Source organism: Diospyros lotus, chromosome 15 (genome assembly GCF_014633365.1).
Source record: "Diospyros lotus cultivar Yz01 chromosome 15, ASM1463336v1, whole genome shotgun sequence".
In the NCBI taxonomy this organism is placed as follows: Eukaryota; Viridiplantae; Streptophyta; class Magnoliopsida; order Ericales; family Ebenaceae; genus Diospyros; species Diospyros lotus.
This window is the reverse complement of record NC_068352.1, coordinates 27,127,990-27,143,117: the sequence shown is the minus strand read 5'-3', so window position 1 is coordinate 27,143,117 and position 15,128 is coordinate 27,127,990. Positions and strand designations below refer to the sequence as shown.

The following is a 15,128-nucleotide window of genomic DNA, read 5'->3' as shown; positions in this document are numbered from 1 at the left end:
TATAAGACAAAGGAAACTTGGGTCTCGAGAGAAAAAAATAATATAAAAGAATATGAGACTGTGAACATAAATATTAAGATCAAATCACTTATTTTTATATATAATGTGTGTGATTTAATCTTAACACATTAGCTATAATATTTAAGTTAATAACCAAAATAATACAAAAGAATATGAGATTGTGAACATAAACATCAAGGTCGAATCACTTAATTTATGTATATAAGGTGTGATCTAATCTTAGCATATTTGCTTTAATATTCAAGCTAAAAACAAAAATAACACAAAGGAATATGAGATTGTGGACGTAAATGTTAAAGATGGAATCACCTAATTTCCATATAGTGTGTATATGGTCTAATTTTAACAAATTTGTTATAATATTTAAGCTAGCAAAAATCAAGGGCATCAAATTGAATTACACAAATAAAAAATTATTAAAATAAGACAATATAAGCCTTGTAATTTAAGGTATTTGTACAAAGATCAAGTGATTTATCTTTTTACTCAACCCGTCCCTACATTAATGGAGGACTAAGTTGTACGAAAACGGAGAAACGATATTTTTTTAAAAATTAGAAAATATAAATATAGGATAAAGTGTAAAGTAAAAAAATATAAGAATTTTTTTATAAATATAATTTTATAATTAGATAATAAATGTATAAATTAAATTTAATATCTATACATACATATACATATATATCAAATATATATTCCTCTCTCCTAGAAACCATCTTTCTCTCTTTCCAATCTCTCCCCTTTTCTTGCCACATGTTCTTTTTCTCCAACAACTGCCTATTACCCCCAACCCTCTCATCGCTGCCCTAACCCTCACCTCTTGACGCCAACCACCACTACATCCTCTCACTTCGCCATTGCTACACACCCTTCCCTCTGTTACCACCATCTCGTCTCTCACCGCCAATCATTTCGTTGTCATCTTGCCTCTTGTTGTTGATCATCGTTACATCCTCCCTCTCTATCTCCTTTCACCACTGTTGCACACCTCTCCGACCCTTCATTTGTTGTTGTATCCTCCTCCTCTGCCTTCTTTAGTCGCTAAAACAGTCTTGAAATGTTTCACAAATTACAAAAACAACCTAAAAAAAGTTTCGGACCATTTTTTCCATTTTCGTGCTTTAGATAAGCATAACCTAAAATAAAAAAAAATAAAATCTAACAAAAAAAAAAAGTCCCCTGCTAACCCATCATTGCTAAGAAGTAACAAATCCATGGGAGGAGAAGAAGAATCCATTAGCAAGCTATTCTCTATGTTATAGGTCGCTAGAAGCCAATTTACCCAATAGAATGAACAGAATGACATGGGAAAAGCAGATAACAAACTGAACTTTCAGTCTGAACCTTTGTTGAGGCATATATATAAGGATTATATACATGCTACATTCTTGGTGCTATTTACATCAGAACTCTTTTATCTTTTTCCTGAACGCTCAGATGAGGTCAAGATAGATATGGACTTAATTTGAAGTTAAAAGAAAGGAGATACAGCAATAGCTTGGCTAATATATATATGTAACAAACAAGCAAACCATAGTTATGTCCAAGATTATCCAAAACCATAAAGTCCCAGAATTGAAAGAAGCATAAACATATTATCCACTTGTTACATGTGTGGGGGGGTGTTCGATGAAGCAGCTCTTCCAGTTGACGAGGCTCCCATTGCATCCTTGATCCTATTCACGGTGCCAATGACTAGGGTCTTGATAGCAGCAATTGAGTCAATATGAATTCTTGCAGTTGGATCACAATCAACCAAGATCTGAAACTGTGCTGTTACCAGAGATCCACAATTAGACTCACCCGTTTCAGCATTCCTACCTGCAATTTCTTTAGGCCCATCTGGAACTATAGCAAATCCAGACGGAAGAATTTCTGCAAGGGTCGAGTCCACGCCATCTAGCACCGCGTTCATCATGACAACATCAACCGGTGCATAAACAACAAAGCAGCCCGTAGGACCGATCCAAGTCTCCTGAAGTATGAGCACGTACCTATTGGTGCCATCAGCAGTCTAATACAATTTTCACAGAAAAGAAAAAACAAGAAAAAGGGAGGATCAGTTCAATGTCTGAATAGTCACTTGCGTTGAGCAAAGTAAAACTAGATGAAATTGACAAACTGGATCGGGAAACTTACAATTATTCGAAACAAGGACAGTCGATTGCCAGTTTCACGGCCATTGGCAACGAATGCTATTTCTTGAAGCTCTCCGCCATGAGAGAGGATATCCCACTGTAATTTATTTTTTTTTTCATAAGCAAAGATTTTATTAATCAACAAGGAGAAAACAACCCGAGCACTTAAAAAACCTGGAAGGAATCAAGCTACAAAAGACTACAGAAACTCAAAACCTCAAAGCATCACAAAGTATAGCCTAAGCACTAGTAATAGATAAAATGGCTACAGCCAACCAAAAAAACATAGCTTTCTATAAAGAAGGATCTCTTATAAAAACCACAATTTGTTGGGATTGCCGGTCATCCTGCTGTCTTACAGAAAACAACTAAAAACCAGAAATTTTTATTTCTTGATCTCTTTAACCTCTCTCTCTTTTTAACAGAAAAGCTCTCTTTGACTAAAACAAAATTATTTTCTTCAATATTATATATTCTCAAACTTACAAGAACAAGAAAGATAACTAATAAATTTAACACAAGCCATGAGACCAATTTAACATGGAAATTTTACTTGACTTACTGAATCGATCATAATACACATTATCCTAATTTGTGCTTATTGATAAAAATTTGGCAGTTTACAGTTTACAGTTTCAAGTACCTGACTTCGAGAGTCCTGGCTACGAAGGAAATCGAACACTCTCTTGGGATGAACTGGAAGACTGAATGAAATTGCAGCATTAAGCACAACACCCAAAGGGGTGCCCAAATCTGCTAACATCTTTCCAATCATAATCCTAACTTCATCATCTCCCCTTCCAAGAATTGTCCTCCAAGAGTGACCATTGGATTCACTCATGCCACCACAAAAGGTTGTCCCTATCCTCTCAGCTAAGTTCAGCATGCTCTTCCTTCCTTCTGTGTGCAAGAAATCATCGGGCTTTTGAGTTGTTGATCTATTTAAAGAATTCTTATATTTGAGCCAGAATATGGAGAGAATTTTGAATTACCAATGGTTTTAGCATCAGTATTAGGAAGACTTGGTGCCATGACACTTGCCAGGCGCTCGCATTGCCTATCTAGAATGGAAATCCAACATTTTGCCCCAAATGCAAGGCCAGAGTTGACAAATGCCCTGTACATGTTGTGAACACCTCTATCATCCGCATCAACATGCTCCACCCAAGTAATCTGCAACAACATTTGAATTGCTAGTTAATTTGTGGGCTTCCTTTGATGACGATTTACTTATTCTTATACCTTTGAGTATCCATTAGGCATCCCGTGAATCAAGCATCCAGATGGCCTCCTTCTGCAGCTCACGGATATGGAAGGGCACAAACTATCCAAGGAAACATCCACCACTGCCCAACACCCATTATCATGGCGCCTGCAATACCTAGCGAAGTAGGCCTCCCGAGTTGGAACAAGGTGTGAGGGTGCTTGGAATTCAGCACTCAGCTGTAAAATCAAAGTTGAGGAGCATTCATTGATCAAAATAAAATCAAACAGAGAGTACCAACCATACAATTAACGACAAAACATTACATGACTCGAAATCACAAAACATCACATGACTCAAAATCACATGAAATATTTTTCATAATGTCATACTACCAAGCATACAATAATCAACAAATGAAACATCTTAATAATAAAAAAACAAAATATAAATTCCAGGTCTCTCTCTCTCTCTCTCTATACACACACACATTACCACTTGTAGGGCTCCATCATAGTTTCCTGCAACTCCAGGTGTTAGGACTTCATGGGTGATAGGTCTTGCCACAATTCCAGCAAAAACTGCAAAGTTTGTTTCAACTAGCTGTTTTTTAAGTTAGTGGGTTGTCCGTTCCTATTATTTTGCTAAGTTGTTACTAAGCAGTGGACTATGTTGTTAGTTGTGCTGACTAGAATTTTGGGCCATGATCCTCCATTCTAGCATCTTTCAAATGTATTTAAGTCTTAAGTTATCTTCAATAAAATATATTCCGAGCTGCTCATATTCCTTCTTTTATCTTTTATGTCTTCTGTAATACAACAATTGGTATCAGAGCTTTCTTCTTGAGGGTAATACAACAATTGATATCAGAGCTTTCTCCTTGAGGGACCCGTGAGTGTCTTAGTGAGTTTTGAGAGCACCTAAACACTGACCCTATCTTTACAGAAATCAAACCTTCAAGCCATGAATGCTGAGGCAGGTTTTGCTCAAATTGCTCCACCAACCTTCGATGGGGAGAAATATCAGATCTGGGCAGTGCGTATGGAAGCCTATATTGAAGCCTTGGACGTTTGGGATGCTGTGGAAGATGCAGATTTTCATGTTCCAGCTCAACCAGATGACCCCACAATGGCTCAACTCAGAAACCACAAAGATAAAAAAGAAGAGAAGACAAAGGCAAAGGCCATTCTTTTTGCTGCAGTCTCACCCTCAATTTTCACCAGAATTATGACTCTGGAATCAGAAAATGCCATTTGGAATTACCTTCGAGATGAATATGAAGGTAATCAGAGGGTTAAAGGTATGAAAGTGCTAAATCTTATCAAAGAATTTGAAGTATTTGAGATGGAGGAGTCAGAAACTATGAAAGAATATTCTGACCAGCTTCTTAAAATTGCAAATCAAGTAAGATTACTTGGCACCGAACTTTCTGATTCTAGAATTGTTCAAAAGCTTCTTGTAACTGTACCTGAGAGATTTGAAGCCTCAATTTCTGCTTTAGAAAATGCTAAGGATCTGTCGAGTATTACTTTGGCAGAAGTAATTCATGCTTTGCAGGCCACTGAATAGAGAAGGCTCATAAGACAAGAAGGTACAGTTGAAGGAGCTCTGCAGTCAAAGCACCAATCTGGTGGCAAGGGAAAAGGAGCTCTCAGATTAGTTTCAACAATTTTGTGCAGAGGCTGGAATAGAACATCAGCTCACTGCTCCTTACACTCCTCAGCAAAATGGAGTGAGTAAAAGGAAAAATAGATCAATCATGGAGATGGCTTGGTGTATGGTGCATCAAAAAGGCTCTTCAAAGAAATTTTGGGCTGAAGCTTCAAATACTGCTGTATTCATTCAAAATAGGCTGCCTACAAGAGCTGTGCAAAATCAAACACCATTTGAAGCTTGGTTTGGTTTCAAACCTTCTTTGGATTTTTTTAAGATATTTGGTTGTTTATGCTACTCACATGTACCTCAGGTTAAGCGTGATAAACTTGACAAAAGAGCAGAACCTGAAATTTTTATTGGCTACAGCACCATCTCTAAAGCTTATAGGATTTTTTAGCCTTAGAGAAAATCCTAATAAGTAGAGATGTGTACTTCATGGAGGATGAAAAATGGAGTTGGAATGAATCAAAGGAAAATCAAAATCCTCTGTTGGTACTTGAAGACACAGTAGATGATCCACCTGTTAGAGGCACCAGATTGCTCTCTGACATCTATCAAAGAAGCAATGGAGCAGTGTTGAATGTAGCAGTGTGTGAACCTGCAAGCTTTAAGGAAGCTATAATGGACCAAAAATGGATGGCTGCAATGCAAGAAGATCTGTTCATGACTGAAAAAAAAAATCAAACCTGGGAACTAGTTCGAAAACCTCATGATAGAAATGTCATAGGTGTCAAATGGGTGTTCAAACAAAATTCAATCCTGATGGTTCTGTAAACAAGCACAAAGCAAGGCTTATGGTGGAAGGTTATGCACAAATATTTGGGATTGACTATTCTGACACTTTTGCTCCTGTTGCCAGGCTTGATACAATCAGATTGCTACTTGCCATTGCAGCACAAAAGGGATGGCAGGTGTTTCACATGGATGTCAAGTCGGCTTTTCTCAATGGATTTTTGCAAGAGGAGATTTATGTTGATCAGCTAGAAGGCTTTGTAATCAAAGGCCAGGAAGACAGTTTACTTGCTAAAAAAGGCTCTCTACGACTTAAAGCAAGCTCCAAGGGTCTGGTACAGTAGAATTAATGATCATCTATTGAGTTTGGGTTTTAACAAAAGCCTATCATAAGCTACACTCTATGTTAAGCATTCTGGTGCAAAAATCCTAATTATTTCTCTGTATGTTGATGATCTTTTGGTGACAGGAAGTAATGCAGCACTTATTGATGAATTTAAGCAAGAAATGATGAATGTTCTTGAAATGACAAATCTTGGTCTTATGACCTATTTCTTGGGAATGGAGATCACTCAAAGGAAGTATGACATTTCTATTTGTTGTCACGACACGAGAGAAACCTGATTTTTTGCAGCTAAGTTTTGTATTAGATTCAGATACTACCTATTTTGAATTGCCTTAGTATTTTATTCTCTTGCCTGTATTTCTTTTCCAGTTGGATAGTTTGTTAAGGCAGTTCTGCCAGGTGTCCAGGTGCTAGAATAGGACAAATTAGTTGGTTAGAGAGGGTGTGATCTGCTGTGGCAGCACCCGCGGAACAAGTTATATATGCTTGCTCCTCCTTCTATAAAAGGCATCGGAAAATTCAATCAAAGACTCATTACTCTCACTCCTACTTCTCCTCCCTTTCTCTCTCTACATTTCTCTCTTTGTTCTTCTTTTTTGTTCCAACACACTCCTCCGATTCACGTTGAATCAGGAGAGTTGCTAATTGTCATAGCACAACCGTGACATTTGGTATCAGAGCCTCGATTTCGACAAAAAGTGTTAGAGGCGCAAGAGATGGCTGAAGGAACGCGTATGAAGAACATGGAATCTCAGCTCCAGCAACTCAGTTCGTCTGTGGGAGAATTCCAAGATCAGGTGAACTAACTGGATGTTAGCAACCAGAAAAACCATGATGCAATCATGACAGTTGATTGCAAGATGGAAGGGGGATTTAATTGAATGAGAGATGATATCAATCAGATGCGGGAGAAGATGGGTAATCAACTTTAACAATTTATGTTGATAGCAGAACCAAGTAAGGTTGTCTCCCGACTTTTCCCATGGAGATAGGAATGACCCCATTTTATAGAATGAAAGAGTGAATCAAGAAAACAGAGCCCATGAGGTTGTTGTTGAGTAAGGTGATGACACTAAAATGTTGATAGGAGGGGGTTGTGAGGACCAGGCGATTCCACCGCCACAGGGGTTTCCCATGCCCCGGATGGAAATACCCGTGTTTGAAGGAACTAATCCTAGATGGTGGGTTAGAAAGTGTGAGTGATTATTTGAGTGGTACAATGTGCCAACGGAAAGAAGAGTCGCTTTGGTTGCTACCTACTTTGATGATGGGTGGATGCATGGTTTCAAGGGTGGATGCGAGTAAGGAAGAACTATACCTAGAAAGAGTTCTCTAAAAGGTTGTGTGAGAGATTTGGAGAGAGGAGCACGTCGAATACCATTGAGGAGTTCAACAAGATGAAGCAGGTGGGTGACGTGGGGTCATACTTAAGGAGGTTTGAAGAACTGAGATCATTGATGAGTAGTCATAATCCTCACCTAACGGAGGCATATTTTGTTTCTAGTTTCCTCAGTGGCCTAAGCGAAGATTTGAGGGCTATGGTGAAGATGATCAAGCCAAGAACGATTGAGCAAGCAGCTAAGAGTGCCAAGTTGCAAGAGATGGTGGTGGAGGCACTGTTAAAGAAACAGAAGGTACAACAGTAGAAGGCTGTACACATAGGGAATTGGCAACAAGAAGGGAACAGCAAGGGGGTCAACAAGGAGCTGGTTAGAGGTAATGCTGGGGGTAGGAATTTTGGTGGGAGACCTAATGATCCTAGAAGGCAACCCGGAGCATGCTATAGATGTGGAGATGGATACTTTATGGGGCACCAATACAAACATCAGTTGTTGTTATTAAAAGGCACGGGAGAAGAAGAAGTAGAAGACAAAGAAGGAGAGGAGGTGGAAGGAACCGATGAAGAGGGAGTAGAGGACAATGGAGAGATATCCCTTAATGCACTCAAGGGGATCACCAACAACAAAATAATCAAAGTAGAGGGTAAGGTGGAAGAAGGCAATCTGCTAATCCTTATTGACAGTGGAAGCACTCACAACTTCCTAGATGAGAGCACTGCCAGGCAACTCAAGTGTCCACTTATGAGTACACCACCTTAAGTGTCACTGTTGCTAATGGAAACCAGGTAATAAACAACTCAGCTTGCTTGGGATTCATTTGGGAAATGCAAGAGGAAAAGTTCGAAGTAGATCTTGGGTTGCTTCTACTAGGGGGATGCGATGTGGTGTTGGGGGTAGATTGGATGAAGGGAGTGAGTCCTTCAAATTTTGACTTCAACTAGATGGAAGTATCATTCAAAAAAAGGGGTAGGAGGATGACTTACAAGTGGGAAGGAGGTTGCTACTTGCAAAATGATCACAGGAAAGAGGCTGAGGAGGGTTCTGCAGAGCAAATGGAGTTAGCTCACGTAGTTGTTCTCGATTGTAGAAGTAGAAGAGAAGCATGAGGGGGAAGATTATGGGGAGTTGTAACTCATTGTCAGCTGCCAACCAGGAGGTCTTGATCAAGTAAGCACACTACCCCTTATTGATGGATTATTAATGGAATTTAGGGACCTATTCGAGGAACCAAACACCATACCTCTAAGCCGCACCTTAGACCATGCAATTAACCTCAAACCAAATGTTGAACCAATCAATATGAGATCATACAGATATGCACTTGTCCAAAAGACTGAAATTGAAAAAATGGTGAGGAAAATGTTGAACCAATCCTTCATTAGACCCAGCCAGAGCCCCTTTGCCTCACCAGTCCTTTTGGTAAAGAAAAAAGATGGTTTTTAGCGCTTTTGTGTGGATTACCACCACCTAAATGCCTCGACCATCAAAGATAAATTTCCCATACCCTTGTGGAGGACCTAATGGATGAACTACACCAAGCTAAATTCTTCTCAAGACTTGACCTAAGGTCGAGCTACCACCAAATCAAAATGAAACCCGAGGATATACATAAAACAGCCTTCCAAACCCATCATGGCCATTTTGAATTCTTGGTGATGCCACTTGGGCTCACCAATGCCTCGACTACCTTCCAATCTTTAATGAACTAAATATTTGAACCTTACCTAAGAAAATTCATACTAGTATTCTTTGATGATATCCTTGTTTATAGCCCTACCTTAGACCAACACATTACCCACCTAAAAGCCACCTTCGAAGTCCTAAGATGCCATCAATTATACATCAAAAGGTATAAGTTTGCATTCGCCTAGACTCAAGTGGACTGCTTGGGACACCTGATCTTGGGGGAGGGGGTCAGTACCGACCTAAAGAAGGTAGAAACCATGCTAAATTGGCCCAAACCCACTACCTTAAGGGCCCTTAGAGGATTCTTTGGACTTACAGAGTACTACCGCAAGTTTGTGAGGCGTTATGGAGTCATCAGTAAGCCTCTCACGGAATTGTTAAAGAAAGGAAATTTCATTAAGGACTAGAGGCTGAGGTGGTTTTTGATAAATTGAAGGTGGCAATGAATAAAGTCCCAATTCTAGGACTGCCCGACTTTACCAAACCATTTGTGCTAGAAACAAATGCTTGCGGAGTGGGGATTGGGGTGGTGCTGATGTAGGGTGGCAGACCCATAGCTTTCCTAAGTCAAGCTCTAAGTCCAAGGCACCTAAACCTAAGTATCTACGAGAAGGAATTCTTGGTTGTTCTGTTGGCAATGGAGAAGTGGAGGCACTATTTGGAGATGGGCAGGTTTGTAATTAAGACTGATCATGAGTCTTTTAAATTCTTGTTGCAGCAAAAGTTGCAAACTCAATTGCAAAAGAGAAGAATGGCCAAGCTAATGGGGCTTGACTATTCTATACAATATAAGAAAGATAAAGAGAATTTGGTTGCAGATGCCCTATCAAGGTGTCACAAAGAAGGGGAAGCAGCTGCCATTACTATGGTAATACCCGAGTGGTGCAATGAAGTGGTGAACAGCTATGAGGGGGATGAACACATAAGGGGAATTCTGGAAAAATTAGCAGTGGGAGGCAGTGAAGCTGAAGGGCATGTTCTAAAGGATGGGTTGTTGAGGGCTAAAGAGAAACATTTTTCAATCCTTGCATGAGTCTCCTTTAGGGGGGCACTCGAGTATCTAAAATACCTATTTGAGGGTGAAACAGCTATTCCATTGGCCTCAACTTAAGGGTGTTGTAAAGGAACATGTTCTAGGGTATGACATATGTAAGAAGTGCAAGCATGAAAATGTAGCCTACTCGGGATTGTTGCAGCCCCTGCCGATCCCAGAACAACCATGGCTAAGTGTGTCCATGGACTTCATAGAAGGCCTACCAAGATAAGAAGGGCAGCTAACTAAATTTGCACACTTTGCAGGGTTGGCACATCCTTGCACGACCCAAGAAGTGGCCAGAGTGTTTATGGAGCAAGTGGTGGCTTTACATGGGGTTCCCAAGACCATTATCTCAGATAGAGATAAGGTGTTTACAAGTTATTTTTGAAGAGAATTGATGAAGAATGTGAGCACCGAGCTCAGCCTATCAACATCCTACCACCCTCAATTTGATGGGCAGAATGAAAGGGTAAATCAAAGCTTAGAAACCTATCTACGAGGCATGTGTATGAGGCAACCTAGGAGTTAGCATCAGTGGTTGGCCATGGCACTGTGGTGGTATAATTCCAGCTACCATGCTTCTACCAGTATAACTCCATTTGAAGCTATCTATGGGTATAAACCTCCTACCCTACCAACCACGAGAGGTCAAACCACAGCCAAAGCCGTGGAGGAGTCCCTATAGCAAAGAAGGGAGGTACTGCAACAGTTGAAGCAGGAGTTGGCAGCCGCCCAAAATAAGATGAAGCAAAACGCTAATAAGAAGAGGAGTAACCGAGAATTTGAAGTAGGGGAAAGAATTTATTTGAGACTAAAGTATCCTCACCTGAAGGCCATCACCTAGGGACAAGTATCTAAGTTTAGCCCTATATATTTTGGTCCATTCCCCATCATAGCCCGGGTAGGCAGGTAGCCTACCGATTGCAACTACCTGAAGGGACCAAGATCCACCCAGTCTTTCACGTTTCCTTGTTGAAAAAGTCTACTGGGAATGAGATAGTCAATTAGGAGCTACCAACCCCGCCTAAGGAAAAAGAATGTCTAAAGGAACCTGAGGCTATAATGGAGAGAAGAGTGGTCTACCATCAAGGAGCCCCCTCATTCAGGTTAGGGTTCAATGGCAAGGAAAATCGTTCGAGGAGGACACTTGGGAATACCTACCCACGCTATTGCAGCAATTTCCAAGGACAGCCAACCTTTTGAGTATTTCTTGAGGACAAGAAATAATTGATGGGAGGAGTACTGTCATGAGACAAGGGAGAAACCTGATTTTTTGCGGCTAAGTTTTGTATTAGATTCGGATACTACCTATTTTGTATTGACTTAGTATTTTCTTCTCTTGCTTGTATTTCTTTTCCAGTTGAATAATTTGTTAAGGCAGTTCTGCCAAGTATCCAAGTGCTAGAATAGAACAAATTAGTTGGTTAGAAAGGGTGTGATATGCTGTGGCAGAACCTGCAAAACAAGCTATAAATGCTTGATCCTTCTTCTATAAAAGGCATCGGAAAATTCAATCAAAGACATATTACTCTCCCTCCTACTTCTCTTCCTCCCTTTCTCTTTCTCTACATTTCTCTCTCTGTTCTTCTTTTCTGTTCCAACACACTCCTCCGATTCATGTTGAATCAAGAGAGTTGCTAATTGTCATAGCACAGCCATGACATTTGTCAGAAGTATGCAAAGGAGATCCTCAAGAAATTCCACCTTGATGACTGCAAAGCAATTAACACTCCTATGAATCAAAAAGAGAAGTTCAGCAAGGAGGATGGAGCTGATAAAGTTGATGAAGCTCATTTCAGAGGATTAATAGGGTGTTTAATGTACCTTTTAGCAACAAGGCCTGACATCCTATTTGCAGTAAGTATTCTGTCAAGATTCATGCATTGTGCAAGTGAATTACACTTGAAGGCAGCAAAAAGAGTTGTAAGATACATCAAAGGAACCGTCAATTATGGAGTGAAGTATTGCAAAGAACAAAATTTCAGATTATTCTGTTATTCTGACAGTGATTGGGCAGGTTCTTTGGATGATATGAAGAGTACTTCAGGGTACTGTTTCAATATGGGTTCAGGTGTTTTCTCTTGGTATTCCAAGAAGAAAGAAATAGTAGCTCAATTAACAGAAAAAGTTGAGTTCATTGCAGCAACAGCAGCTGTCAATCAAGCTATTTGGTTGAGGAATATCCTAGCAAATCTACGTTTGGAACAAGACCAAGGCACAAAAATCTTGGTGGACAATCAAGCAGCAATTTCAATCTCACATAATCCTGTGTTCCATGGAAAGACCAAGCATTTCAATGTCAAATTGTTTTATTTGAGAGAAGTGCAGGAAAATGGAGATATAAGTCTGGTTTATTGCAAAACAGAGGACCAAGCTGCTGATATTTTTACTAAGTCTTTTTCACTTCACAAGTTCAAGTTTCTGAGGAATAAACTTGGAGTTTGCAGCTCCCAAGGCAAGGAGGAGTGTTGAAAACGTGCCTTAGGAATCTGTCAAAGTTTGTTTCAACTAGCTGTTTTTACTGTTAGTGGGTTGTTAGTTCCTATTATTTTGCTAAGTTGTTATTAAGTGGTGGACTATGTTGTTAGTTGTGCTGACTAGAATTTTGGACCATGATCCTCTATTATAGCATCTTTCAAATGTATTTAAGTCTAAGTTATCTTCAATAAAATATATTCCAGGCTGCTCATATTCCTTCTTTTATCATTTCTGTCTTTTGTAAAACAACAATGTCATACTACCAAGCATACAATTATCGACAATTGAAACATCTTAATAATAAAAAACAAAATATAAATTCCAGCTCTCTCTCTCTCTCTCTCTCTCTCTCTATACACACACAAATTACCACTTGTAGGGCTCCATCATAGTTTCCTGCAACTCCAGGTGTTAAGACTTCATGGGTGATAGCTCTTGCCACGATTCCAGCAAAAACTGCAGCCCATCGAAACTACCACAGGGGAATATTAGAGTCAGGCCAGCTAGCTATTTATATAGGCCACCAAGTTACAAACTTATGTAAATAAATAAATAAGGATACCTTGTCCATGAGAATTTCAACAAGTTTAGGGGGGCTGATCATAACAACAGCAGTTTCACGAGAGGATTCACATTTGAATCCAATAAGCTCTGGCCAGATTGCTTGCGGAAAGGTTCTGTGGTACTCCTCCTCATTAATGACATAGGTGTTACTTCCAAAACTGTCAGCAATCCATAGCGGTGCACCAATACAAGCCAATGCGATCAGCTCTTCCATCGCTGAATCTGCAGTCACACGTATCAATTGCTGTCTTGCCTGATCCATCTTACCAGTACTTGGCCAAACGGACTGTTCTACTATGAGTAGCTCTGGTCCAGCACCTCGTTGCACTATGGATCTGCAAAGGTAAATTGAAGCAACCTGAGATTAAACCACCAGCCTGAACGCACAATACACATTACAGTATTTATTACTAGTGAAAGAAAGAAAGAAAGAGAAAGATCAAGCAGGTTTTAGTCTCTCTCATTCTAGCACTATCCTCTTAACATTTCTGCTAACCCTGTTTGGCCCAACATAGCTACGGCAACATAAATTCCTCATAAATTCCTTTAACCATGTGATTTGGGAAAGCAACTTCTCAGTTCTAAAATGGGGCTGATAGTTCCGAGTACATGCTTGTCGCATCTATGAGATACTAGGGTGCCAACAAAAATGGAAATAGCATGAGAATTATTACAAGAAGATTTTGACTAAGGAAAGGTTATTTCTAATCAGACAAGATGCAGGGTTAACAAGGCAAGGACCTTATGTGTTCATATTTAGGAAAATGAAGGATACATAGTTGAGGAAAAGATGCAGAAAAAAAAAAGACAAAATGTTTCACCCTAACGCAGCAAAACCCCCATCAATTCTCTCCAAATGGAAGCTTGGAGGAGATCTACCACGAAGAAGCCGAGGAGCCTTCTCAAAGAAATCAGAACAGGGGCAAATCAAATAGATCCTTGGCAAAAGGAGGCAAAATGAACAAATCAAAAGGAGGGGAAGAGGGGAGATCCATGGAGAAGGGGGCAAATTGACTAGAAACGAGGAAGAGGAAAAGGGAGACCGAAAGAAAGATTGGAGGAGAAGAGCTTAAGATCCAAAGAAGATCAATTAGTGCATAGTACTGACAACACCACCACCTGCCGGCGAAGCCAAGAAAACCCCCAAACCCTAGAGAGAGAAGCTCTTGCCCTCTCGACCTATTCTCTTATCAACAACCATCATATTTTCACCATCACATATGTATATGTAATTTATGTCGCCCTTTGACAAAAAAGTTTCCCTCTATCCTCCACCCAAATTACATGAGAAACAAATAGATATGTACTAAGAAGTAAGAACAACCATTTGAACTAAAAGCACACTATTTAGTCATACTTGTACTCCCCAAAAGAACCTAGAGAAGCTCTTGAAGAACAGTATGGTGAAGAAGGCAACTAGATCTGATCGGAGAATCCCTCTGGCTCTTGGTACTGAGAATGAATCTTGCACGAGACGATGGGGGTTGATGGTGCGGAAGAGCTTTAGATAATTCTCTAGAATAAGAAACAGGCAAGGAGGGTACGTGTTCCAGAGTAAATGACAACTTAATTAGAAAGTTTGAAAGAAAACAATGGGTAGAATCCAACAAAGAAAACAATGGGTAGAATCCAACAAAAAACAATGGCTAGAAAAGGATTTGATAAAAAATGTGAAAAAGAAAAAATTGCTAGCTTTCCAATTTTTTAACTGACGGTCAAGTGCATTATGTCTATAATAGAAAGTAATTACTGCAATTAAATATATATTGAAATGTAAAATATACTGAATCATGTGATGAATCCGTGAATATGATTAATTATCATAACCCAATTTTTTTTTTTTTTTTTTTTGTTAGGTATAACCCAATTTGTTAGACATTCCTTTTTAAGAGTTTCTTGGAACATGACATCCCAATTATCCAAACAG

General features: G+C 39.5%; 1 protein-coding gene across 8 annotated transcripts in view; it reads right to left on the bottom strand.

The window, feature by feature from the left end:
- Positions 1-1,333: 1,333 nt before the first annotated feature.
- LOC127792646 (homeobox-leucine zipper protein ROC2-like) overlaps positions 1,334-15,128 on the bottom strand; it is a 54,254-nt gene continuing 40,459 nt past the window's right edge. For all 8 annotated transcript variants that reach the window (XM_052323238.1, XM_052323243.1, XM_052323239.1 and 5 more), the window contains 7 exons: positions 13,200-13,536; positions 13,008-13,109; positions 3,402-3,602; positions 3,152-3,332; positions 2,803-3,059; positions 2,161-2,256; positions 1,334-2,035 (listed from right to left, as the gene is read on the bottom strand). In XM_052323238.1, coding sequence (XP_052179198.1) covers positions 1,628-2,035; positions 2,161-2,256; positions 2,803-3,059; positions 3,152-3,332; positions 3,402-3,602; positions 13,008-13,109; positions 13,200-13,463 — 1,509 coding nt within the window. In that variant the 5' untranslated portion in view covers positions 13,464-13,536 and the 3' untranslated portion in view covers positions 1,334-1,627. The remainder of the gene's footprint in view (positions 2,036-2,160; positions 2,257-2,802; positions 3,060-3,151; positions 3,333-3,401; positions 3,603-13,007; positions 13,110-13,199; positions 13,537-15,128) is intronic.